General features: G+C 34.8%; 5 protein-coding genes across 7 annotated transcripts in view; 2 read left to right on the plus strand and 3 right to left on the minus strand.

Moving 5' to 3' along the window:
• The window catches only part of Spn100A (Serpin 100A), a 98,670-nt gene extending 76,988 nt beyond the window's left edge, over window positions 1-21,682 (minus strand). The window contains exon 1 of the mRNA XM_090113659.1: window positions 21,666-21,682. The gene's annotated coding sequence lies outside the window, so the exon portion shown is untranslated. The remainder of the gene's footprint in view (window positions 1-21,665) is intronic.
• Window positions 399-3,734, plus strand: LOC149899701 (uncharacterized). 3 transcript variants are annotated; one of them, XM_090113496.1, is made up of 2 exons: window positions 399-417; window positions 1,818-3,734. In XM_090113496.1, exon 2 carries the CDS (start codon window positions 1,929-1,931, stop codon window positions 3,180-3,182), a length of 1,254 nt encoding a protein of 417 aa, XP_089969622.1. In that variant the 5' UTR covers window positions 399-417; window positions 1,818-1,928; the 3' UTR covers window positions 3,183-3,734. The 3 variants fall into 3 exon arrangements, with proteins under 3 accessions (XP_089969622.1, XP_089969623.1, XP_089969625.1); XM_090113497.1 differs by lacking the exon at window positions 399-417 and adding an exon at window positions 590-657; XM_090113499.1 differs by lacking the exon at window positions 399-417 and adding an exon at window positions 702-1,005.
• Window positions 5,013-8,577, minus strand: LOC149899702 (putative glutathione-specific gamma-glutamylcyclotransferase 2). The gene is made up of 4 exons (XM_090113500.1): window positions 8,301-8,577; window positions 6,788-6,823; window positions 6,233-6,461; window positions 5,013-5,708 (listed from the first exon to the last, which is right to left on the minus strand). Exons 1-4 carry the CDS (start codon window positions 8,397-8,399, stop codon window positions 5,530-5,532), a joined length of 543 nt encoding a protein of 180 aa, XP_089969626.1. The 5' UTR covers window positions 8,400-8,577; the 3' UTR covers window positions 5,013-5,529.
• On the minus strand, window positions 9,928-11,810 carry Rcd-1 (Required for cell differentiation 1). The gene has a single exon (XM_090113817.1). It carries the CDS (start codon window positions 11,585-11,587, stop codon window positions 10,691-10,693), a length of 897 nt encoding a protein of 298 aa, XP_089969943.1. The 5' UTR covers window positions 11,588-11,810; the 3' UTR covers window positions 9,928-10,690.
• The window catches only part of LOC149899704 (HEAT repeat-containing protein 5B), a 31,617-nt gene continuing 21,217 nt past the window's right edge, over window positions 14,539-24,938 (plus strand). Inside the window, exons 1-15 of the mRNA XM_090113660.1 lie at window positions 14,539-14,803; window positions 16,513-16,646; window positions 18,165-18,376; window positions 18,806-18,953; window positions 20,166-20,383; window positions 20,654-20,751; window positions 20,947-21,110; window positions 21,367-21,500; window positions 21,793-21,943; window positions 22,242-22,373; window positions 22,604-22,754; window positions 23,155-23,343; window positions 23,707-23,825; window positions 24,052-24,188; window positions 24,470-24,651. Coding sequence (XP_089969786.1) covers window positions 16,521-16,646; window positions 18,165-18,376; window positions 18,806-18,953; window positions 20,166-20,383; window positions 20,654-20,751; window positions 20,947-21,110; window positions 21,367-21,500; window positions 21,793-21,943; window positions 22,242-22,373; window positions 22,604-22,754; window positions 23,155-23,343; window positions 23,707-23,825; window positions 24,052-24,188; window positions 24,470-24,651 — 2,161 coding nt within the window. The 5' untranslated portion in view covers window positions 14,539-14,803; window positions 16,513-16,520. The remainder of the gene's footprint in view (window positions 14,804-16,512; window positions 16,647-18,164; window positions 18,377-18,805; window positions 18,954-20,165; window positions 20,384-20,653; window positions 20,752-20,946; window positions 21,111-21,366; window positions 21,501-21,792; window positions 21,944-22,241; window positions 22,374-22,603; window positions 22,755-23,154; window positions 23,344-23,706; window positions 23,826-24,051; window positions 24,189-24,469; window positions 24,652-24,938) is intronic.

A 24,938-nucleotide genomic window follows, 5' to 3' on the forward strand; every position in this document is an offset into this window, starting at 1 on the left:
TAAAAATATTTTTGAGTAAGTAAGTAAAGTATATTTCCGAAACCTCATCAGGAAATTGTTTTATTTTTGAATTGTTGGTATTGACATTTTCTTATTATCCTCCGGACTCCGGTTCCGCCTGCCCTCGCCAGAATTACCAGTGAGATAAAACATGTTAAATTTTAAAATATTGCATAGATACTGTTATTTCATTCATTAAATATCTACTAACTAGCTGTGTTGAAAGCTCGAAGAGAACGTATAAACATATACCTACGTCCACGGTTACTTCATACGCGAATAAACTCAGTCTACGAAGCAGTTTTCGGGCAGGATTCGTAAGGACCAATCGACATTGTTGCTCCTTAGTATTATAAATATTCTAAATGTCACTGACCGACCGAGTATTCCCACAAATAGTGTTCCTACATACTCATAGTATGCATGTAAAATTAGCGTCTGATCCCAGCTAAAATGAAAAAAAAAACAAGTGTTTATAAATAAAACGCACATGGCACGCTTCACGAAATCACTGGATGTACGCATATTCAAAATAGTTCGCTGATTCGCTTTGTGTTTACAAATATATCGTTCGCAATCTATTATTCCTTCGCTGACCTTTGTTATGTGCATATCATCAGTTGTGTCCGGTTAATCTTCTTTATTGTGTATAGTGTGGTGTGTTTGAAAAGTGATTTGCTTATATTGAAAAATTCTCGATTCATTCATACGTTCGCTCGCGTATTAATAGTCGTTACGAGAACATTTTAGTTTACACGATGCGATTTATTCGAAACCGCGTTTAAAAATTACTTACCACAGAGTGTATCCCCTTACTTACTCTATATTTATGTTCAATAGATATTAAGCCGTGTCTTGTGGTGAAATATGTACTTCGCCTTAGCTTAGTGTGGATATATTTTATGTTGTTTACATACAAATTTTAGGTTATTGTACTACTTTATAAGTGTATTCTCAGTTCTCAGTGCGCCCGCGCCGGTTCAAAAATCTTTGCAAATAATATAGGTAACATACGTACCTACTTTTCAGGATATTTGTCGATTTCATTTTACGTGTGTCATTGTGTAGTCTAGCTTTTAGGTCGTTAAAATGCTAATATCGCTGTAAAATACATGTAGACGTTCTATAGATAATACATTTGTTTTAAGTAGAGCAGCATTGATTAGGTACCTATCGGTTGCTCTTTAAATCGGCTACATAATTTAACTTTCAAGTAGTTATGTATTTAAAAACATACCTATTTATGTGCTTAAGTCTTTAAAACGTGTTTATAAGAATTTTTTTTTAAATTATTAAACTATTTGTTAATTAACTCAAAGTAGAGCTCCTAAGCATATCTTATCTTTATGATTGGCAGTTAATTTATACTTTAACTATAGGACAAACATAGTAATTAAATTCGGTGTAACGCGGTCTCTATTGACACGAATACAAAAACTATTGTTTGCATATTGCTTCGGAGTGTAAATTAAGTATCGTAACATTTAACGCTAGCCGGCTAAGTCACTCTAACGCATCGTGGAGTTAGATTTAATATTCATTATATAATGAACGTTCGACGATCTGACGCAGTTTGCTTTCACTCGGGCCGCTATTAATTACGAACATGATTGTGTTATTTCGTTTCTATTTACACAACTGTTTCGACTGCTGAAAGATAAAGAAACTGTGTAGGTATCGCGCTAACGCGACGTCGCTATCTTATCGGAGCCACTCTATTGATCACTCATCATTATATCGCGAACGGGCCGCCTTATACGGACGACCGGACTACCTTTATTGTCCAATTTAACGTGTAGACGTGTACTCTTTTATAGGCACGATGTTACCGGTGAAGTCATAATGTGTGTCGTACGAAAATAGAAATACAGTGTTTACAGGAAAATAGTATCAATAACAAAAGTGTTGTGGTTTGTTATCGAACGGAAATGGCGGCTAAATCGCCCACAACTAGTGTGAAGTCGCGGGAGATCATCGGCGGCGACCAGTTCAGTCAACGGCGCGAGGTATTCGAAAAACACGACACGGTGTTCCTGCCCTTGCCGTCACCTACGACCCCGACACCAACCTATAGAGAGGTCGAGCCAATTATAACGTCCAATCACGGTAAAACCACTTCGAACTTCAAACGAAACACTGCTGGCTATTCCAGTATGCGCGAAACGAGGAGCGAGGATCGCAACCATTACGATTTTCGACCACGAAAATATTCCGACAACTTTACATCGGACCTCAATCAAAGTGATGATGCAGACTACAGGTACAGTACCGCCGAACGAACGAGGCGACTTTCTAAAATGCGAAGAGATTTTCTTACTTCAAATCTACACGAGCCGACTGATAGTCCATTCACTCGAACCGGCGTACGCGCCTCGATGCCCGCTAAAAGCGTGAACGTAACAAGTTACAAAATCGAAAGTCCAAAAATTTATAAATTTCCTTTCGCCGAACCGTATACTACACCGACGCCAGTTCGGCGTATTATAATCGATTTGGGACCAACGGATGACGAAGATGTTCAAGATGGTAAAGAAAATCACGTGCCACAAGAAAGAAGAAAATATCAAAGTTTGCCCAATGAGGAGAGCTCACCAAAAATTGATCGACAAAAATTATTTGAAGAGCTTGTCAAAAGATATTCTCCACAGCGTAAACCTGTGGATTGGACTCTGCCGCCAACGCGACCGAAAGTCGTGGGTTCAGTTCCAAAGTCGACATCGAGTGCAGCAGACAGTGTCGATAGTACGGATAACATAGATAACATAGATGATGTATTTGAAAAGAAAGAAACTGATGAACCAAAGACCATATTAAATGAAGTCGAAAAGGAAAAAGTACCGGAAGTTCAACCACATATTGAAATTTTACACAACGGTCCGGAAAAAGTACAGGAAAATAATAATGTTTCAGAACAAAAAGATCAATCCAAGAATTCCCTAGCAGAGGAAAATGACTTTGTTCCCGAATTATCACCTATAAAAAGGCAATTAAGCAGAGAATCAGCTAAAAGACCACCTAAGGATGCAATAGTAGATTTAACCATTCCAGCGTTGATCGACAAAATGAACACCGAAGGTGAAAACTTGGAACACCAAAAGAGCAACGGTAAAAAAGTTAAAAGAAAAAGAAGTTTCCTTGATAAACTTCTTGGACGCAATAAAGGAGTTAAAAGTGACAAGTGATAACGGTCGATGTGATATCGTTTGCCAAAGATAACTGCAATCCTGTTCGGTTGGTCGAAGCACATGACGTCGGTTTGCCTTATCGCTGTTAAGGTATCAAATGGAATATTACATAGTATTTTCAGTAAAAGAAACAATTAGGTATCGATAAATGTATAAAACTAATGAAGGTCATACTTCCTGCACGCTATCTTAATGCATTGGTAGGTTATCGTGAAGAGATAAGGAAAAGTGGCATGTGACACCCTTTCTGCTAAATTTCGATTAGAGTATTAGGTAACCAATTATACTAATTACTTAAATGTATAAATTTTATCAACATATAGGTGTTATTGTTATTTATAAATCATGCATCTGTGTGATGATGTTTTGTATAAAATATGATTAATGCTGTTATGCAAATAATTGTTACAGAAACTAATTTTTAAATATAATATGTATAGTTTTACTTTTATTTTATTAATTGATTTTTTTTATATTTGTTAACATACGTTCCTAAAATGACAAAATGTGTAGGAAATACTTTGCATAATAAAATTGTTATTTAAAATATTATTTGTTTTTATTACAATATAACAAGAAAAGATACATACATAGATATATCATAAATTTCATATTATCACTTGCCTATAAATATTGAAAAATATAATAAATAATAATACTTACAATAAGCATTAGATATTTTATCTGAATGGTATCCTATCTAAACTTAAATATACTTGACAATTTCTCTACATTTGTTACAAAATCGAAACATTCTGTACATTTGTATTATATTTATCTTTATTACAATAATGTTATTTCAGTTTACTTACAATCTTATAAAATCAATATCAAATACTGTATCAGATATCAAGCAAATAATTGATATCTTTTGCCCATTTATGTAGTTAATAGTTATATAATTAGGTAATTAATAGCTTTGCGGTTTCACTCGTGCAAAAGCAAATGTTTCTATTATTTTTGTACATAAGCTACACAAATGCCAAGTATCATGAAAGACCATTGTGGTTTTAAAGTGAAAGAGTAACAAACATACATCCATACATTTTTACAGACTTTCGTGTTCATAATATTAGTAAGATTAGGATACTACTTTTGAAAAGACTTTTTAAAAATTGTTCTCAATTCGATTTACATTTCAGTACTTACTTACATATTTTAAATTTTTTAAATGAATTATTAAATGTTTCAGTTTTAAATTAGAAACTAATTAAAAAATGTGCTTTTTCTAAATTATCATGAAATATATAAAATCGTGTTGTTCAAAACGTTGAGCAAATTAAATTTAAATTGGAAATTAATGATAATCAAAGACAATTATAACCTTGAATTTTATTACACTGCAACTGTGGAGTTTTTCATACCCTCTTAAATGGTTAATTTTATATAAGTAAAAGCTTTTAAGGTTATTGTACTTTAATGTTATTTTTTAATAAAAAAAGGGTCCTCTTTTTGAACTTTAAATTGTGCTTTTATCACAATTTCATAGCCACAACAATAAGTAAGAAATCTAAAAGAAAATTTCTTATTGAAAAGCGAAAATATATAAATTCAACTATATTAGATATTATCCTTAAATATATTAAATATAATTAGAATTATGACTCTCAATAAGAGTTTATATTTTTACAGCCTTGTCAGTATTTTTCCTATAGAACATAATATTATGCTATACAATACCACAGACTAATAATAATATACTACACAATACTTATACATTTGGGAATCATGCAAAATTATTTTAACTGTATCCTCATTTTATACAATGCAATTGAAGTTACTTGAACTTAAAACAAGGAAATACATTTAGTAGGAATACAAATTGAATAAAATATCCATCAACTATAATTTTATTAAGTAATTCCAATTTGGATTTAAAATTGGATAAATCATCTATATTTTATTTATTATACTATTTCTTTATCCATTACTTTTATATAAATTATAAATGAAAATAACAGCAATAAAATTCTCAGTTTTAACAAAACAAAACAAACACAACCACAAAAATAAAAGAAATACACATTAAAAAAAATTTAAATTATTATGTTATAACTCAGGCCCCGGAATCACAGACACAAAAGAATATATATTGTGTCGTGGACCGATCGGGCCGTTCGGGGTTCAATGGGTTAATATCACTACATAGTAAAAAACAAAGTTACTTCATGCTGTCTGTCTGTCCATAAGTAACCTTAGATCTTTAAAAATATGCAGCCGATTTTACACTTTCTTTTAAAAGTTTATTGAAATGTTTTAAATTTCAGTTTTAGACACCATGGGCAAAACCACAGACGAAGCTGCGGGCGGAAAGCTAGTTAATTATTATCCTAATTATAATTTTCTATTTATCAGTATCAAGTTCCTTCACAGCAGCCTCCAGGGAGAATAGATGATCGTCATCAACTTCTGGAGCAATCTGCCTCATTGCATCTGCTAGTTGATACACATAGTCTTTATTTAAACCACTTGGCCCTCGACAAACAACTACCTGTTTAGCTATATCTTCTATTGATGCCGCACCTGAAATAATGAGAGGAATGGATTAAACTTCTTATTACTCTGTTTACTTTTTAATATTTCGATAAACTTTTTGAACTTATGATGCAACCATTTGAGTAAAAACATACATTGTAGACACACTACTTAAAAGGCAAGGCATTTTTACAAAATATCAATTATAAATGTCACAACTGCTGCAGGCTTCAATGTAAAACATGAATATAAAAGGGCATTGAAAAAAATGCTATCAAAGAAAAAAGCAACTAAAACATGTTGGATTAAATAAATATCTATAAAAATATATTTAGTCAAAAGTCCATCATTCAAAGTTCAAGTCTGTATAGATAATAACTGAATAGAAATTTCCCATAATTTTAAACCTCCTTGCTCCTTGTCCTCACTGAGGGGCTCTCTCTATGTCCCAAACTTTGCTTATGCGACACATTACTTAAAGCAAAAACCGCTGATTGCAGATGAATAAGAAAAAAATAAAAAATAATAATTTTAAACCTCTTTTAATTTTTTAAAGGTAACAACTATACTACCTGCATAAGATTCATTTTCCTGTGTCGCCACATACAGAGTCAATTCAAAAGGTTCTAGTTTGCTATCTCTTGGATGGAATGTCACTATTTGCTTGGAATAACCATTTTTCTCTCTATAATCTAAATGCTTTGTTACTTCGTCAACATCTTCACTTCTTATTTTATAAGCAATGCCCCATACTTTACTATTAGGGTCATCGCTAGGTATCAAGGTAACTACTCTGCCTGGCTGAAAAATATAATATACAATTTAAAACAATCAATTTCATATTATGATAATCATAGAAAACAAAGGCCTTTCCCAGACTTCGAAAGCTATCTATCCAAAACTTATAACCAAACAATTTCAGTTTTAATTGAATCAATAAATGTTATTGCTCTATAATGCAAAAACTGCTGAACAGATTTGCCTGAAAATCGGCATACAGATGGCCTATTAAATAGGTAATTGATTACAATAACAATTTTTGCTATATTATAGTTTTCATAGGTTTTCAAGTGAGTGAAGGCATGATTATAAGCTGCCATCAAATTGTAATGAATTATGATTTTTACCTTTTCAGGAACTCCTCTGTGATCGATACTATGTTGATAGAATCGGTAAAAATGTACTTTAAGGGCCGTTGAGAGGGGGGTAAAGGGGGGGGGGGAGGTGAGGAGAGGGGGAGAGGAACCCCCTCTGTGAAGGGGGAGGTGCGGAACCCCCCCCCCCCCCTTTTCGAGAAAAATGCAAAACAATTTTTGAGGTTATGTTACGAAATGTAATAGGAAAAAGGGGGTAATGGAGAGGAGATTTGGCAGGGAGGGTTGGAAAAAGGAGGGGGGATAAGAATACAACATAAAATACAGTAATTTTTGACATTTTTTTTAATAGTTTCGGGAGAAAATGTAAACTTTTTTAAGGAGGGGGAAACGAGTGGCCTTCGCCAGAAGACTCGCTTCGTCGCCCCCTCGCTTTACAAAAACACTCTAGTTGTGTGACAGACAAGACCACGTGGGATCGGGGTGCTCCGATTCGGATCTGCTACTCGAAGTGACCTAACTCGACTCAAGTCGGGGTGCTCTGATTCGGATATGCTACTCAATGTAACCTAAATCGACTCAAGTTGGGGTGCTCTGATTCAGATCTGCTACTCAAAGTGACCTAATTTGACTCAAGTCAGGGTGCTCCGATTCAGATCTGCTACTCAAAGCGGGCTAACCCAATTGGTGTGCTCGATCTCAAATCGACTTTCGATTTTTTCTTTTATGGTAAAAAAAATATATTTCGAATTAACTGAATGTACTCACAATATTATCGAATTCCCTGAACTAAAAAAATTCCTGATTTTACTGATAAGAGATCCCAGAGATTGTTTATTATGGTACCATTCATGGGCTACATAAAAATGGATTTATATTTACATTGCAAATACAAATTTGAAAAAAAAACGATTTTTCAGAAATCGATTTTTATATTGTGTCAGACACTGCCTTAGCTCCGGCGCTACGGGAAGTGCAGCCCTTCCGCCCTTGCGTGACAAAGCACGGTCGCCCGTACTCCGCTTCACAGCTTCGGCTTGTTGGTCGCCTTCAGCGACCAGCCTCAGCCGCTCCGCTCCGCACGGCTCCCGAGCTTTGTCACGGCGGGCGAGGGCTGCTCTCCCTCCGCGCCTCCGGCTTTTTACATACACTCTAGGGGTAGGGCAGACAAGACCACGTGGAATTCGGGGTTGACAGCTTCGGTTCTGTGGCAAGTCTTATGATAATGCAATGCTTATTTTAGCGTAACGTTTTTTAGCTAGATTCGGACTTTCGCAGCTTAATATTGAATACATAATATTCCATCATTGAAAAAAATTACATTTTACAAGAATTGTACTTGCAAAAACGAAATGCAACAAAAAAAACAAATGTCAAGATGGTTGCTCGAAATTGTATGAAAAATTATGAAACTTTGATAATTAATTTCTAAAAAACTATAAATCTCCGCCGGTTAAGATTTTACGGGTCAGTTACTTAGGCATAGACCTTTCTCCAAAAAAATTTTGGTTGCCCAACTCGATGGCCCTTAAGGTACATTTTAGCCATAGAATCTTCTAAGGTACCCTTTAATATATCCGACAGATTTATATTCATACTTAAAATCTACTTTCCATATTAAAGAGCCATATCCGAACACCCACATTTTCTATGTTACAATTACAATTATTTACACTTAATATTTTTTTATAATATTAATTTCAAATTAATTTATAATATATACATTGTATATGCATTTCAATTATTCAATAAAATAATATTCTTAAAATTTAGGCTGCATTTTTTTATGCAGTTCTAGACTTTTATTTTGACAATTGACAATGACGTAACTTTTTCATCTATTGTAAGAAGACAGAAGCTTTGGCATTTTGGCACAGAATCCTTAATATTAGCTAACTAACATTTTGGTCTAAGAACTATTTTTTAGGAATAATATATTGTACCAACCACCATCATCTCCGTAATATAACATATCTTATTATTTTAAATTACATTTACATGGAAAACTTTATACAGGTATCCTAAGAAGTATGATATACTGAAGCTGTGAAGTAAAGGACGTAAAGGGCTATCCAAATCACCTCCATGTATGTACATAAATGATAAGCTATTTTTCGTATTTTCGGAGTTGACGTTCAATTTTTCTCCCATCGCCGAATAAGACGAGATTTTTATTTATGGTAGATGCTTGATTTTTTTGTGCCATAGACTAGAGACAAAAGATGGTGGCAATTTCAAAATAAAGTAGGTATTATGAGCACTATGATGAGCACCACAATGAGTACTCAGTGAAAAAATTATACAAGTATGAAGTATTCAATCAAGTAATTATAAATTCGAAAAATAAATATACAACATGCAGTAAATATTTTATAGTATAACCACCTGAAGTCACTCTCATCGGCCTCATGCCCACCGTAGCAGAAAAACTTTGCCGAGACCTCGTTGAGCCTGTTTTTAAACCTTCCTCAATTAACAATAATGTAAAATTTAAACAAGTAAAAAAACCTACAAAAAGTTCATCAAATTTCAGTGGAAAGCCAAACAGAGCGGTATATCTTGAGAAAAGACGTGTGATTAATAAGATAATTCCATCAGAGAATAAAAGACCTAGCTTATCTAAGACTTTAAAATCAAAAGAAAATATTTTAAAGAAATGTTTCGTTGATATAGCCGTTAATACTCTAGCAACTGGGCCGCTGAGATGTGACAATTACTGCGTAACTATGGTTCGAAAAAGGGACCAAAACTCATGCAAATGTAGTAAGCAAAAAGTTAAGCCGAAAGCAAGCAGCAAAATTATTCAAACCTTATACAAAAACAGTTTAATGGATAAAGCTTGTGCTCAATCTCTTCAAAAGGTAAACTGTGGAACGCAATTTCTTGAACGGCAAAGTAGTATATTGAAATCCAATTCTAAAAGAGCACCTAAGTCTAAAACTAACATCAACTTTATTATCCCAAAGGATTCATTGGACTCTATTCATGATGAAAGAAAATCCTCTCGTATTTACATTAATTGTAATAGGAAACATTCTGAACCATCATATCACAACCTTTCAGCACATTGTTTGGGTGGAAAAAGGTGGGCATTATCCAACTATCCAATACGAGGTCCCGACTTTTAGCATTTCCTTACTGTAGCTTAGTAAAGATGAAATAAAACCATAATAGCAAATTTTGAAAAAGTTTATTTCTTTTATCCTCTCCACTACATCAGCACAAAATATAAGTGCTTTCATCTTGTTTTGTACCTAAAAAATAATGTTTTAAAAATGAGACCAAACTATTGTTTATTATAGGGCAGTTTATTTATGCATTGAAATAAATGTGGTCACTATTCTACAGCATCTCTTTTTTGCTTTAGAGGTTAACAATGGAGAAAAAAACAATTACAGCTTGTGATTATTCTACTTTTGAGTATTAGTAATTATTAATTTGATTAGAATTAATAATTATCATATTATATTCCAATAAATGTTTTACAGCTACACAATTCATTTGCAATTAAGAACTTTGTTCATATCTGACTGCTATCCTTATTAAGTGAGTTTACACACCCACTACAAAATCAAAACTTCTTACATTATCTATATGCGAAACGAAGTGACAAGCCTTTAATTAGGTACCTATAATGCATTTTTAATACAAAAACCATAGACCATGTCCTCATGGACCATTGTATAGCAATATTTTGATTTGAACCATCTTATTTTAACTATTTAATTAATTTGAATCCATTCAACTATCAATATAAGTAGTTTCAATTAGCTATATCAATTATTTGCCAGTGACACTTAGTATGACATCATGTTAGTTCATATAATATCTATGGTTTTTCATCAGTGCTAAATTTATAAATAAACTGTAAATTTAGCTAGAGTTGCACCACTTTTTGAATGTTTTGTAGAGGGTGTAACTCGATAAAGCCAATTCTCACATGTTCGGTTGTGCAGGACTAGCAGGTGGGGGCTGAGCTTCCAGGTTCTTTATCAATTGAGCTAGCCAATGTTTTGTGGAATTGTCTTCTTGTAAGCAAGCCGTAAAAGTAGCATCTCGAAGTTGGTCTGGAAGACATTGTCGTAGAGCTTCCCTTGCTCTAGGATTATCAGATAAACGTAAATAACAACGAACAACATGTTTCAACAGTCTTGCTGATGGATCCTTTGCTAATGATAATACCATTTTCCCCAAAATCATAGCTACATGAGAAAATCTGTCATATGTCTGGCATATGTAGCACAATCCACTGTCATCCAATAATATCTTTTGCAAAATAAATGTTGCTACAGTCTTTGATAGTTCTGATCCATTTTCCATTATTCGTAGGCACAAAGGTATAATTTCAGTGGTCAATAAAAATGTTATAACTTCTTGTTCATCTGTTTTAACTAATGCTCCAATAACTCCTAGACTAGTAAGGCGTAGATATTCAAAAGGGCGAGTTTTGGAAACCGTGTGTAAAAATGGATACAGGAACAATGGTACATGAGCTTGCAAGAATGCAGATCTAGTTTCAGGGTGGGAAGCAACACATTGCATCAAAGCCAAAGCGTTACAGACCCGGTTACTCTGATGAGCTGTCAATGTAGGAGGAATCATTGCTACATAAATATTCGTAATTTCTTGTAGCAAAGCTGCAATCGTGCCAAAGCTATGCCATAACATAGGAGCTAAGTCGGGCACCACTTCCCGCTTTTTACTTAATTCCAATAGAGCATTTTCACGAGTTTCTGGATTGCATAATTCCAATATCCAAGTGTAAATCTTTTCTCTGTCCACAACAGTCTGCATATTTGCCGGGCTTTGCTGCGCGCTCATACTAGTATGCATCGCTACTAAATTTTGCACTTTGTTGGGCTAAAAATGTTGGCATTATCCGCCAATTATTTCTTCGAGTTATATTATGCGCTTTATCTTTTAAATTGTATCTTTCGGTTGATTATTTCAACTTTTATAGTCTTTTTTTAGCAATAATGCCTAATTTACGGACAAAACGAAATTTTTAACATCAATAAATTGTCAAACGAGTGTCACGCACACGCCATCAACATGCAACCACCACAGAGTGTACAAATTGTCACAGAATCAGTAAAATACAAGACGTACAAGAAGTATTCCTGAATATTCGTACATTCGAGTACGATTGTCTGATCTTGCTGAAAAATATACAGGAGGTAATCGTTAAGTGTGCACAAGCGATTATTCCGTAAATATTGCCTGGTATAATATATCAAAAAACTTAAAACTGATATCGAAAGTACTTTATGTTTTAACTAATGAGTAAAATGACAATATCAACTTTAAAAAATATAACCAGAAATATCTTAAAATTTAACTTAGGCCGCCTTTCCATCTCCAAGAAAACTTCTTCAAGAAATGTCCGACAGTCTGTCTGACAGCAGCTTGCAAGTCTACTTGCAGGTGGAAACGCGGAATTAGACTTGCAAGCTGCTGTCAGACAGACTGTCGGACATTTCTTGCGGAAGTTTTCTTGCAGATGGAAACGCGGCCTTAGAACCCTATCATGTGTGACGAGTTCGAGTGGCGAGTTGTATCTATTCTATCTATATTAATTTAATACTAGCTTTCCGCCCGCGGCTTCGCCCGCGTTTTCCAAGAAAACTCGCATAGTTCCCGTTCCCGTGGGATTTCCGGGATAAAACCTATCCTATGTGTTAATCCAATATCTATATGCCCAATTTCATGCAAATACATCCCAGGAATAAAAAGTTTCATACAAACTTCTATCCCCTATTTTACCCCTTTAGGGGATGAACTTTCTAAAATTCTTTCTTAGGGGACGCCTACGTTATGACATCTACCTGCATGCCAAATTTCAGCCCGATACGTCCAGTGGTTTGGGCTGTGCGTTGATAGATCACTATGGGTGTCTTCCGATATGCACTGCAACCACTGCACAGTGCTATCACTGTAGAAAAATTCGTTCCGTTATGGACTGCCAGTATACTGCCGCAGTACCCTAGGGAAATTTATGACGTCATTAATCGCCGCCATATTCTACTGTGAGCACTGGCATTTTCGAGGTAAGGTACTCGCAGTACTTTAATCACGTGATCAGTCCACAGAGCAAGTAATAATTAATATGATCAGTCAAAACCACTCGAGTGCCTAAAGCGTCTTATTCACGGTCAATCCCCGACGTACGTCGGCTCAAGGCCGCGGTGCTGGATGTATCCTACTGACGATCGTGCGCGCATCAAGCATGGCTAGGGTTGCCAACTTTTATTTGAAAAAATAGAGTATATCTGATTTTAAAGGAGGTAAATAAAGAGTAAATAAATATTTTTAAAAATGTATTTTAAAGTGAAACTTTTATTACATCGTCTCAAACTTTTTGGTCTGTGTAGCGCATGTCGCGTGTATCGCGGCTGCCGAGTAGGTATACCTACTGCGTGCCGACCGACACGCGACATGCGCTACACAAAGCAGTGTTCGGAACCGTTCGAACAGTTTCACTTTCACCGTGGTTTCATAAAACCACACAACATTTTTTTTGTACTTTTTGCAGTAATTAAGAATTTTTCATTATTTTTAAATGAATTATATGAATCCAAACGTTCCAAATCTAAATTTATTTATTTCAAGAGTTCATTTTTAATTAATTTTTAATGAAGCTCGGTTTCTCTCTTCCCGCCACTTCACATTCATGACCGAAAAGACTCTTTCAGTAAATGCTAAAGTGGCGGGAACAGAGAGTATATAGCTAATCATTTTTTTTTAACAAACAAATTCGTCAAGATATTTTTTTTTAAATAAATTGCCATTTTTCTGCAGTGGACTTTTGCATAAAATCTGTGTTATTCAACAATTTGCCTTGGAGTTCTTTTAAAATAATAACTTCTGAATATAAACTGTCCATGTGTACAAGGTTGATCCAAAAGTAATGATAATTGGGATTTCCTGTGTACTTACATAAAAATCAAAAATAACCGTTTCTTGCTTGCTCATGTACTCACTAAGTTATCACAAAAAATCATATCAATAGGCCACGTTTCCAAGTATTTACATTAATTTCTGTTGGCAACACTAATCTGCTGTACGTCCGCGCTATTCACTGTCCATCTGCACGACGTTCGCGGTGGTGGGGGTGCTTGCTGGATGAAAAGTTGGTCGTGCACATCCAGCAAGATAATAATAATAATTATTGACGTACGTCAACGCTATTCACTGTCGTTTTGCGTCGTGCATCGTGTATGACCTTGGCGGGACGTACGTCAAGATGGACCGTAAATAAGACGCTTAACGTCTTATAAACAAAGCTACAGTATGATCAGAAAATTTTAAAGTTCTGTAATTAGTTTGGATTAATAAATAAAACAATGGAAGAATTGCAAAAATTAACTTTATTAGACTGTGTTGAAAATGTTCAATACGAGCTGAAAGTTCTTTTTTATTCTTTTTTATGAAAAAGTACTTACTTTTATTATATTATAAATTCAATTTACAATTAATATTAATTAAAATATTTTTAATTGGACAGTACTCCAAAACAGTTTATTTTTATGTTCTAGAAAACTTTAATACACTCATTTGAATGCTGCGTCAAAAAATGCGGCTGACAGTATACTGGATTGCGTTCCGTTTTAAATCGTAACCAGTATAAGGCTATAAAGGAACGGCTTCACAGTATACTGAATTGACGTCACACCTTACAGTGGTCGCAGTGCATAACGGAATACACCCATAGATTTTTGTGCAGTCTAAATTATTTTAATATATTATCTATGTAAGTTTGACATTTAAATGACAGATGACGGTATCGGTGTTGTGTTCACAATAATTAATTCAGTATCTATCATCTTTCAAGTTTCAATTAATTCCAATTTCTAAACAATATCAGCATCCTTTTCGCAAATTGTTGAAGAGAATTACATATGTTGTGTGTCGTACATTTCGCGTTATCTGATAATACAGGTTTAATTTTTAAACAAAAGTTTATTTCTCAACCAAAAAATTAATTCCTAATAGTCGCTCTTCAACTATGTGAATAGTGTTTGATTAAAACAGAAAATTTTAAGTACATTGGTAAGTGAATCGTGTCCTGGTGATTATAAACGTTAATTAAAATTAATATAAAGTAACGGGTGTGTTACGGGGATATTGTGGTTATATATATGAGTATAGGTTTCGTATTTCATTAGGGTGCGCTGATTCATTCGTGATGCCATTGTTTATGTTGTGTAGAATAATTTGATTGGATTATATTTGCGGCATGTATGCTCTATTATTGAGTTATGAGCTGGAAAGCGAAGGTCGTAGATGAATTTTTAAAAACTATTAGTTGTAGTTCAATTGGTCAATGATAAGTAGGTGTTTGAATTATAGCATGGAATTATGCTCTTGTATACCACTGTATACAGTTTATTCTAACATTAATATTTTTTTCGCTTGGTATACATTGATTAAGTAAATAAAAACAAATACCTGGATTATAGTTTGATTCTGCCAATATGTTAAAACACCTGCAGCAATGCAATATAATATACACCTTATGTTCAAGTTATAACATAGAATTTTAATGGAATGTTTTTTAACTATATAATTATAATTAAGAATCCATATCGATTTTAGAGTGATTTTGACTTGTTTCTGTAATTCTTTATGCGCTCGTTTAACAAAACTAAATTAGTAACAATGTGTTTTATTATCTTAAATTAAAGATCCATTCAATATCTAAAATATGTTCGAGACAATTTATTGATATTCATTGTCCAGTTTGTTTAATAGCCAATAACCTGAGGCGTGTTTCAATTTTTTCCATGCGGGACGTTCGTGTCTTTGTAATTTACACGGAATTTAAAAGAAGAAGTTTTCATATAAAATATACATCAGTAAAGACACTGAGACATCCTAAAATATGCTCGAGGCAATTTAAGTACTTTTATTCAAAAATTCAAAGAAAATCTAAGTTAAAATAGCCTTACTTTGATGAAATTTTATGTGTATTGGGCGTCGAATTTCTAAAACATACAACAGAGTAAAAAATAAATAAAAAATACACATTAAATGATATATTTATGCTTAAAAATTTGCAATAAAAAAAATACATATTATATGATTTATGAAAGTAATGGAATATTTTAAAGTTCTCTCGAATTTTCGATTATATACGGGAGCGCAAACGCTGCTACGGCAGACCGCGCTCCGCGCTTTAGGGAGTAGGACGTGTTGCGCTGCTCCGTCAGACACAAAATTACTAAAGTACGTTTTTCCCGCGCGTAGTAGTCGGGAAGCCCACGATACTAGATTAGAATTGGTGGAGTAGACGATAACGAGATAATAAGGTCCTATAATGTTTCCACTTTGAGCGCTTTCAGCCTTTTCTACTCGACTACACGATGATCGCGTTCAAACATAAAAATACTAGCTTTCGTCCAGCGCAATTTTGTATTAGGACTCTTAATAATCCATACTAATATTATAAATGCGAAAGTAACTCTGTCTGTCTGTCTGTTACTCAATCACGCCTAAACTACTGAACCAATTTGCATGAAATTTGGGATGGAGATATTTTGATACCCGAGAAAGGACATAGGCTACTTTTTATTGCGAAATATGTACCACGGGCGAAGCCGGGGCAGACCGCTAGTAATCAATAAATTTAATCAATAATATATCTATAAGTTCAATAATCAATAAGTTCTTATAACATAATCAAGCTTACTTTAACACAAAATTTAATCTCCTAAAATTAAGGTAATAATTACATATTTAAATACTATTAAATGTTGTAGCTCCAACTATGGAGGTGTCACATTCCCTGACGCTGAATGAAACTGCATTGCAGCAGTTACCTGATGATAAGAAGCCGCATTTCATATTTGAATGGCTGCGGTTTCTTGACAAAGTTCTGGTTGCTGCACATAAGGTAAATATACAGAAAGCGTTATATTTACTTTTTATTTATTTATTTAATCAGGCATCTTAGAATGAAAGGGAGATGTAAAGATTTTATATAACTTATGACAAAATGAATAAATGGGTTTGAACCACAAACATGTATATAAGTAGACAACGCAAGTACCTGTACCTCTGTATGAAAACCAAGCGTGTCATATTTTTTGTACTGACCTTGACGCGTTATGACGTCACGAGCGCTTTTTAGTGATGGTAATTTCATTTTACGCTAAATCGATTAGGACGCCACTCGCGCGGCGATTCTAGTATCGTCCTATCCCATCGAAGTAAATCGAAAGAAATCAGATCAAACTAGATCTATGTCTAAGAGGTAGTTAAATAAATGAATCGTAATCGATTACTAAATCGATTCAAGACAGAAAAATGATAACTACCATAGACAGAGGAATGATAAAATAAAGTTATAAACCTTTTAATATTCTAATAAGTAAACTAATGTGTTTTAGCTTATTCTTACATATGCCCATTGAGTTACCATGTACTACGTACTAGAGAGGCCATCGAAAGAAAGTAATGAAACTGTCAATCAATCAATCTTTATGTCCCGTTGCATCGATCCATTTTTCTTTTATGTTCGGGTTACTTGGAAAACTGAAAAAACGAACATAGTCTAAGCAATAAGGAGTTTTCTTAAAAAACTCCCAAGATGACACTTTAACTAATGGCGTCCATGTCATAATATTTATTTTTAGTACCTTTGTATAAAAAGTTCTAGGTCAAGTCGTATTAAATGACAAAAAAATCTATGCCTTTTTTTCTGAAAAATTGCTCCTTAAAATTATCATTTTTCTGTTCGATTATAAAATCGATTAGAATCGAGAACTGTTGCATCAAATGAACATCACTAACCACAAAATTGGACAGAAAAATGAGAACAGAAAAATGAGAAGACGCTATTCATTGCTTGTTATCATACGACGCGATCTTTACCATGCCAAGTAAAAGCCGCAATGTATTCCGAATCATTTCGTATGATTTGGTATCCGTGTTTGTCACGATCGTTTTCCACAGATATTCTTTATTTGATTTTAAAATAAATAGTGCATATTCTGATTAGAAAATTACTTACCGGTGGAAGGAAACATCTCTGCTAACTCGGCCACTCACAGCTGTGGAGTTTCTACAGTTTATAACGGCGCAATTCGGCATTTTACTTTATTCAGCTTCACGTCTTTCCTTGGCGAACTGCAAGCGCGGACTGAGTGTAGGCCAGCGTCAAGTAAGTTTCATAAACTTAGTTTGGACACGGGAAGTACATACACTCGCTTAGTCTATCTTGATACATGTCTGTGGTTTGAACCAAGTTTGAACCCATTTATTCATTTTTTTAGATTTAATTACAAAATCCAAAATATTTTGGTTAAACACTTTTGTGTTACTGTAAACTGTTAACAACTTCTATTAAACAGTTACTTAAATAAAAGAAAAATACTCTTATTAATTACAATATTTTATTAACAATTTTCAGTCCGATATTAAGAACTGTCAGCAGAAACTAGTGGCACAGCTAGTTAATCTTTTCCGAGAGAATCTCGGAGCGCCAGCCCGTCGAGTGCTGGCTAGATGCCTCGCTACATTATTCTCAGTGGGCGATACATTTCTACTATTTGACACTGTTAATAAGTGTAATGATATCATAAAAGTTAAGGATGATTCTCCATCATACTTGCCGACGAGACTGTAAGTAAATAATTCTCTATACCAATTATATTTTTCATGTATGAGGGTAGTAATCCTACTAACATTATAAATGCGAAAGTTTGTGAGGATGATGTGTGTGTGTGTGTGTGTGTGTTTGTTACTCTTTCACGCAAATACTACTGAACCGATTACAATGAAATTTAGCACACACATAGAGGTTAATAGATAGGTTTTATCCCGGAAATCCCAGGGGAACAGGAACTATGCGGGTTTTTCTTTGAAAATGCGGGCGAAGCCGCGGGCGGAAAGCTAGTTTTTTATAATGTTATGTTTAGACAAGTTGTGTAGACTATGTGCAAAATATATGCATGTATTTATAACTTTTATATATATTTTCCAATAACAATTATTTAAATTTATATGATTTATATGACATACATCTAATATTTATGTTTGATAATTTTTCAGTGCTGCTATTTGTTGTTTGGGGAGTATGTATGAAAAGCTGGGTAGGATGATGGGACGTTCGTATGAAGAAACAGTATCGACCCTTGTACGATCTCTGAAAAGTGCTGAATCTCAAACAAGACTGGAGATTATGATTACATTAGAAAAGGTTTGTACTAATTAAAATTTAATTATAACAAATGATGAATATGCTAGTTTTCTGAAATACAACAATACAAAAAATAGAATTATTCTGAGATCCAAGTTTCCTTTATATTCTTCGATAGATATGTGTGGGCATGGGTACAGCGGCGGGTAACGTTTTGCGCGAAGTGTCCCGCGCGGCTAGAGCGTCGCTTCTCAGCGAAAGGTCGTCCCCTGTACGTGCGGCGGCGGCTAATGCTCTGCACAGTATAATAATTTTGTAGAAGTTGCTAGTTCTTCCATAACTTCTACTTCTGACATTGTCTGTGACCCACACGAACAATAAAAAAAAGACGGGTTGCACTCCGGGAGTGCCGGCAGAAGTGAAAACTTGATTATTAACGTTCAGCATGTTTGATATATTGGAATGGTATCCGTCTTACGCATGGAATATAAGGGCTAAAAAAGAAAAAAAAAAAAACATCCGTCTTACGCTTCTTCGATCAGGCCACGTGTCCTGACGCGAGTTTAAGATTGTATACCCAACGCCGCTAAAGAAGTTTTCACTTCAAAAATACTCGAAAAACTAAGTACCCCTGTACGTGCGGCGGCGGCTAATGCGTTGCAAAAGTTATAGTTTCTCCATAGAGCGACAGAAACTTCTATTGCTGACATTGTCTATGACCAACATGAACAATAAACAAAATAAATTACTCGGAGAACTAAATTACCTGTATGTTCCTCGATAGATATGCGTAGGCATGGGTACAGCAGCTGGTAACGTATTGCGCGAAGTGTCCCGCGCGGCTAGAGCGTCGCTTCTCAACGAAAGGTCGTCCCCTGTACGTGCGGCAGTGGCTAACGCGTTGCAAAAGTTACTAGTTTCTCCATAGAGCAACACAAACTTCTATTGCTGACATTGTCTATGACCCACACGAACAATAAAAAAAAAAATACTCGAAAAACTAAGCAGTCTTAATATTCCTCGATAGATATACGTAGGCATGGGTACAGCGGCGGGTAACGTTTTGCGCGAAGTATCCCGCGCGGCTAGAGCGTTGCTTCTCAACGAAAGGTCGTCCCCTGTGCGTGCGGCGGCGGCTAATGCGCTGCAAAAGTTACTAGTTTCTCTATAGAGCAACACAAACTTCTATTGCTGACATTGTCTATGACCCACACGATCAATAAACAAAATAAATTATTCGGAGAACTAAGCTACCTCTGTAATTCTCAATAGATATGCGTGGGCATGGGTACAGCAGCTGGTAACGTTTTGCGCGAAGTATCCCGCGCGGCTAGAGCGTCGCTGCTCAATGAAAGGTCGTCCCCTGTGCGTGCGGCGGCGGCTAATGCACTGCGTAGTATGTTGCCGTTGCAAAAGTTGACACCGGCTGATGTGGATGCGATAGCTGCTGCGTGCTTAAGGGCGGCGCATCCTAGTGATTATCAGCTTAGGTAAGACACATAAATTCACTCTATTAGGAAATTTATAACAAAATAGTTAAATAGGAGACCAATTTATGTACATATCAGAGAATATTTGGAATTCTTTGCAGTATATATTATGTTAAAAATTCTCGTTAATCATATTCGAACCTAGTATTTTAACTTTTTTTAATTAATTATAATCTTAGAAAATTGTACAAATCTTTTACATTTATAAAAACATTTAGTTAGAAACTTTAACTATTATCAGTTTTAGAATCTTCTAATGAAATTTTTTAGATGTGCTGTAGCAGAATTGCTCGGAGCTCTTATAGCCATGACTCAAGCTGGTGAAGCGACAAATCTGAACAATAAGAATAAATTGGGAATGCAATCAGGTAACTAAGTGCAAATGTTTAAAAAATCTAAGAATAGAAACTGATTAATTTTATTTATTTAGTTATTTATTATCTATTTAGTTATTATTATCTGTTCATAAATGATTTAGTTATGTTTACTTTCTAATCAAAGTAATATGTCCAATATAATATGATGAAATCTATACATATTAAAATGGTAAATATTTATTTTAGTACAACAAAACAAAAAAGATCCACCCAAAAATGTAGTATCTTTGGATGAAGCATTGAATTTGTTGATGGGTGCATTTTTACGTGGCGGTACTTCTTTCCTGAAAGGAGAAATAATTAAGTCTGGTTCTGGAGTTAATAGAGAAGTGAGAGTTTGCGTGACTCATGTGAGTAAAATGGATATATACAAATGGATACAATTTTTTTTAAATTACAAAAGCCTTATTATTTAACGATTTCATGATGATAAAGTGGCCATATAACTTTTTTTGGGTTATTTTCGTCAGTTAAAACAATAGGCTTTTAACTTCTTGAAAATGAAACTCAATTGAACCCATTTAAAATTGAACTTTATGCACTATGTATTTAGAGTGTTATTTAAAAATATAAAAAAAAAACATAAATTAAGATATTGTTTTCCAGGCCTATGTGATATTTGTACAAAATATGGGTGGAGTGTGGTTGGAACGTAACATGACTACGTTTTTAACTCATGTGTTGGATTTAGTGGCTAATCCGAAAGCTGCAAGTTCTCATGTAGATGCGGTTTATTCTAGGCAAGTAAAGTATATTACAATATTTTTCATACGAATTTTTCGGAGCCTTTAAGTTGGAATAAAAGTAATTCCTACGAGTAGTTTATTTTGATACCGTTTTGTCCTTTGTGTTCAAAGTTTAAAAACAATAATTGGTTTTAAATAATATTAATATTTATTTTTTTCAATAAATGACAATAAAAAAATGCCGCGTATATTGTATCAATGACCTGCCGTATCAATGACCAAATTTTCCAACATCCAGACAGTGTATTTTTTTTAAATAACTATATTTTATTTTATTTTCCTGTAGAAAATGCATAAATTACATATTACGGAATACACTTGGTAAAATGCTCGGAGAGAAAGCGCAGGCGTCCGCTTGCCGTGAAATTATACAGATTGTCGCTAAACAAATGAACAGCATTGATTTTAACCCGGAGAATGCTAAGGATTGTAATCAGGTAATTTAAAATTTTAGATAAAATGACAATGTGTTTGAGGATATATTTTTATTGGCATATTCCGGAGAAACTGAAAAAATATAATAAAAGACCGCAAAGAGCGGAATTCGCAAATATTAACTTTCCATTTATTATGTTTAAATTCAAATACTAAATGGTTAACACAACCTCAAAGTATTTTCATCAATTCATCAATATTCATATTTTCATTTTGGTTCTTAAATGTCACATTTTGTATTACAAATTATAATATATGAAACATATTTTAAGATTTAATTATTTATTTGTTTTTTTTTAGGAGACATTATTCAGTCAGCACTTGTTGGTATGTGCGTTGACAGAAGCAGGTGAGTTATCGCTTCAACTGGGAACATCGGTACATAATCTTGTGTCGGATACATCTTTGAAAATGATTGACACTATATTTACGGTATGTATTTTTGCACTTATAATAATTTATGGTTTATTGATTTCTTAGTTAAGTTGTATTAGTATTTTTATACAGAAATGTTGATTTTAGGACAGTACAGTCGCGCTACACTTATCTAATCCGTTATATAGTAAATTATCTAAATAAATTGAGTAGTAAAGTTTATGTTTTGCATATAGACAAAAATCTATTCTAAAAAAAGATGACTCATTTGTCGAACACCTTCCTAGGTACTAGAGCACCCGTGCGTCGCCGCACGACTAGCCGCAGCAGCTGCGGTGCGGTGCGTTTGCGAAGCGTTGCCCGCGCTCATAACGCCGCTGTTGGACCGCGCATGTGACGCACTAGATGTGGCTAGACCTACGCCGCATCACATATCGGGTGAGTTATAAAAGTGTTAAAACACCAGTACGTCGCTGCTCGACTCACTGCAGCGACTGCGTTGCGGTGGGTGTGCGTTACGTGCGAATGAGATAAATATTATGCGTTTTGTACAAAATAATTTGCTTTTAGTGTGGTTTTTAATACCTCCTTGTAATTGTTGATTTAAAGAAATTATAGTTTTCATTACAGAAAAAATATGAGTTTATTTCATGCTTGTTTCAAGAACATTTAAATACACAAACTGTGAAGTAAATTGCTGAAATTATGGAAATTATAAAGGTTATCGTCCAGTTTATCGTTTTATTATTATTGTAGATTTGAGTTTGAGTTTGTTTGAGTTTTGTATTTTGAAATATTACTTTATGAACATTTTTTATTTATGTTTTCATCTTTACAGGTTATTCAGCAGCCCTAGCCGCAATCTTAGGTGCTGTTCGCTCCTCCCCTCTCGGAGTACCTCACGGGAGGGGTAAAATCGCATTCAATGCGGCAGAACAATTGTTACGGTCCGCGGGACAGAGCAGTCGCCTTACAGCCGCTAGGACTAACGCGGGATGGCTTATTGTGGGCGCTATTTGTACGCTCGGTAAGTATTTATTCAATAGGGTTGTCAATATTTTTAGATACATAAACTTTGTAAATTGTGGTTAACCCATTGAGCCCCGAACGGCCCGATCGGTCCACGACACAATAGATTTTCTATTGTGTCTGTGATTCCGGGGCCTGAGTTATTAACGTTACAGTCAATTTCATTTGCGTAATGATTGCAAAGATTTGTTCAGCAATAGAACTACAGATAGACTGTAAAACAATTGATAAATTTTTAGATGCTCTTAAACACAAAAATTCAGAAAGTCAAAGGGAAATAATAATTAATTAATCTAATTTAGAGTGGATATTTTTATAGAATAAGTTTGTGAAACTAATTAGTTTAATTTTATTATTTTAGGTGTGCCTGTCGTGCGTGGTTTGTTACCGCGTATGTTGCTCTTATGGAGAAATAGTTTCCCCAGATCAGCCAAAGAATTGGAATCCGAAAAGGCGAGAGGGGATGCCTTTACTTGGCAGGTGAATACTTTATCTCTTACCTTATTATTTGTATATAAATATTGATGATATGCTAAAAAATATTACTTTTAAATTTATGTTTTTATTTCATCTCTAATTTATTCAAAAACGCATCACTTATTTACTTCAATTTTATGCCAATAATCTACAATACGGTATATCTGTATCTAGTTTAATAATTGACGCATTTTTTAACTTATAAAATTTTAATATATATATTTTTTAGGTGACGCTAGAAGGTCGTGCGGGTGCATTATCAGCGTTGCACAGTTTGCTAATACACTGTCCTTCGTTAGTTCACAATGATGATACGGCCAAGCGATTGGCTCAGCCTATCGATGGAGCGGTTGCTGTTCTTACTAAGTATGTACTTTTAAATGGCTATTTGTATGTTGTATGTATTTATAAGTTTTTATGATAAACAATATGTTTTAGTTTCATGTTCAAACTTTGCCTTAATTTTTTATGTGGTCTTTACAATAGATAAACTTTAACATAAATATAAAGAACATTTTATGATTTGTTCTGTTTGATTCGTATAATTAATACTACTAGACTTTTTACTAGATATCTTAATATCTTCACAGATTCCCGAACAAGTTTGGTTATATTACGCATAACTCTAATACAATTTTTTTTTTCAGTGTCGGTGGCGTAGTCCGCAACTATGGCGGGGCACTAAAAGCCCCAGCGGCATTACTCCGGCTACGTTTATATCAAGCGTGCGGTGCGTTAGCAGCTGGTGCGCCTGCGCCGCCATTACTGAGACTACTGGCTGCTGAACTGGCGGGCTCTGCTGATGCGAGCGGCGCCACTGTCGCTACTGGTGAGTGGTATACAGGTGCACGCGCACCTGTCCGCTCCGCACAAGCCGTACGCGCCCTACGAGTCGTACGCACCGCACAAGCCGTACGCGCCGCACGCATCGTACGTACCGTACGCGCCGTACATACCGTACGTACCGTACGTACAGCACGAGTCGTACGTACCGCAAGAGCCGTACGTACAGCACGAGCCGTACAAACCGTTAGTACCGTACGTATCGAATGAGGCATACGTACCGCACGAGTCGTACGTACAGCACGAGCCGTACATACCGTACGCACAGCTCGA

This window comes from Colias eurytheme, chromosome 20, assembly GCF_061535395.1.
Source record: "Colias eurytheme isolate Ceu_HAF_F1 chromosome 20, ilColEury1 Martin Lab GWU primary, whole genome shotgun sequence".
In the NCBI taxonomy this organism is placed as follows: Eukaryota; Metazoa; Arthropoda; class Insecta; order Lepidoptera; family Pieridae; genus Colias; species Colias eurytheme.

Bases quoted from the DNA above. Each gene is read 5' to 3' on its own strand.
- LOC149899702 (XM_090113500.1), bottom strand. From the start codon at position 8,399: ATGTGGGTGTTCGGATATGGCTCTTTAATATGGAAAGTAGATTTTAAG. The intron at 6,824-8,300 runs GGCTAAAATGTA...TACCGATTCTAT, and splicing joins GGTACCTTAGAAGATTCTAT to CAACATAGTATCGATCACAG. The intron at 6,462-6,787 runs GTAAAAATCATA...TATATTTTTCAG, and splicing joins ACAGAGGAGTTCCTGAAAAG to CCAGGCAGAGTAGTTACCTT.
- LOC149899701 (XM_090113496.1), top strand. From the start codon at position 1,929: ATGGCGGCTAAATCGCCCACAACTAGTGTGAAGTCGCGGGAGATCATC.
- Rcd-1 (XM_090113817.1), bottom strand. From the start codon at position 11,587: ATGCATACTAGTATGAGCGCGCAGCAAAGCCCGGCAAATATGCAGACT.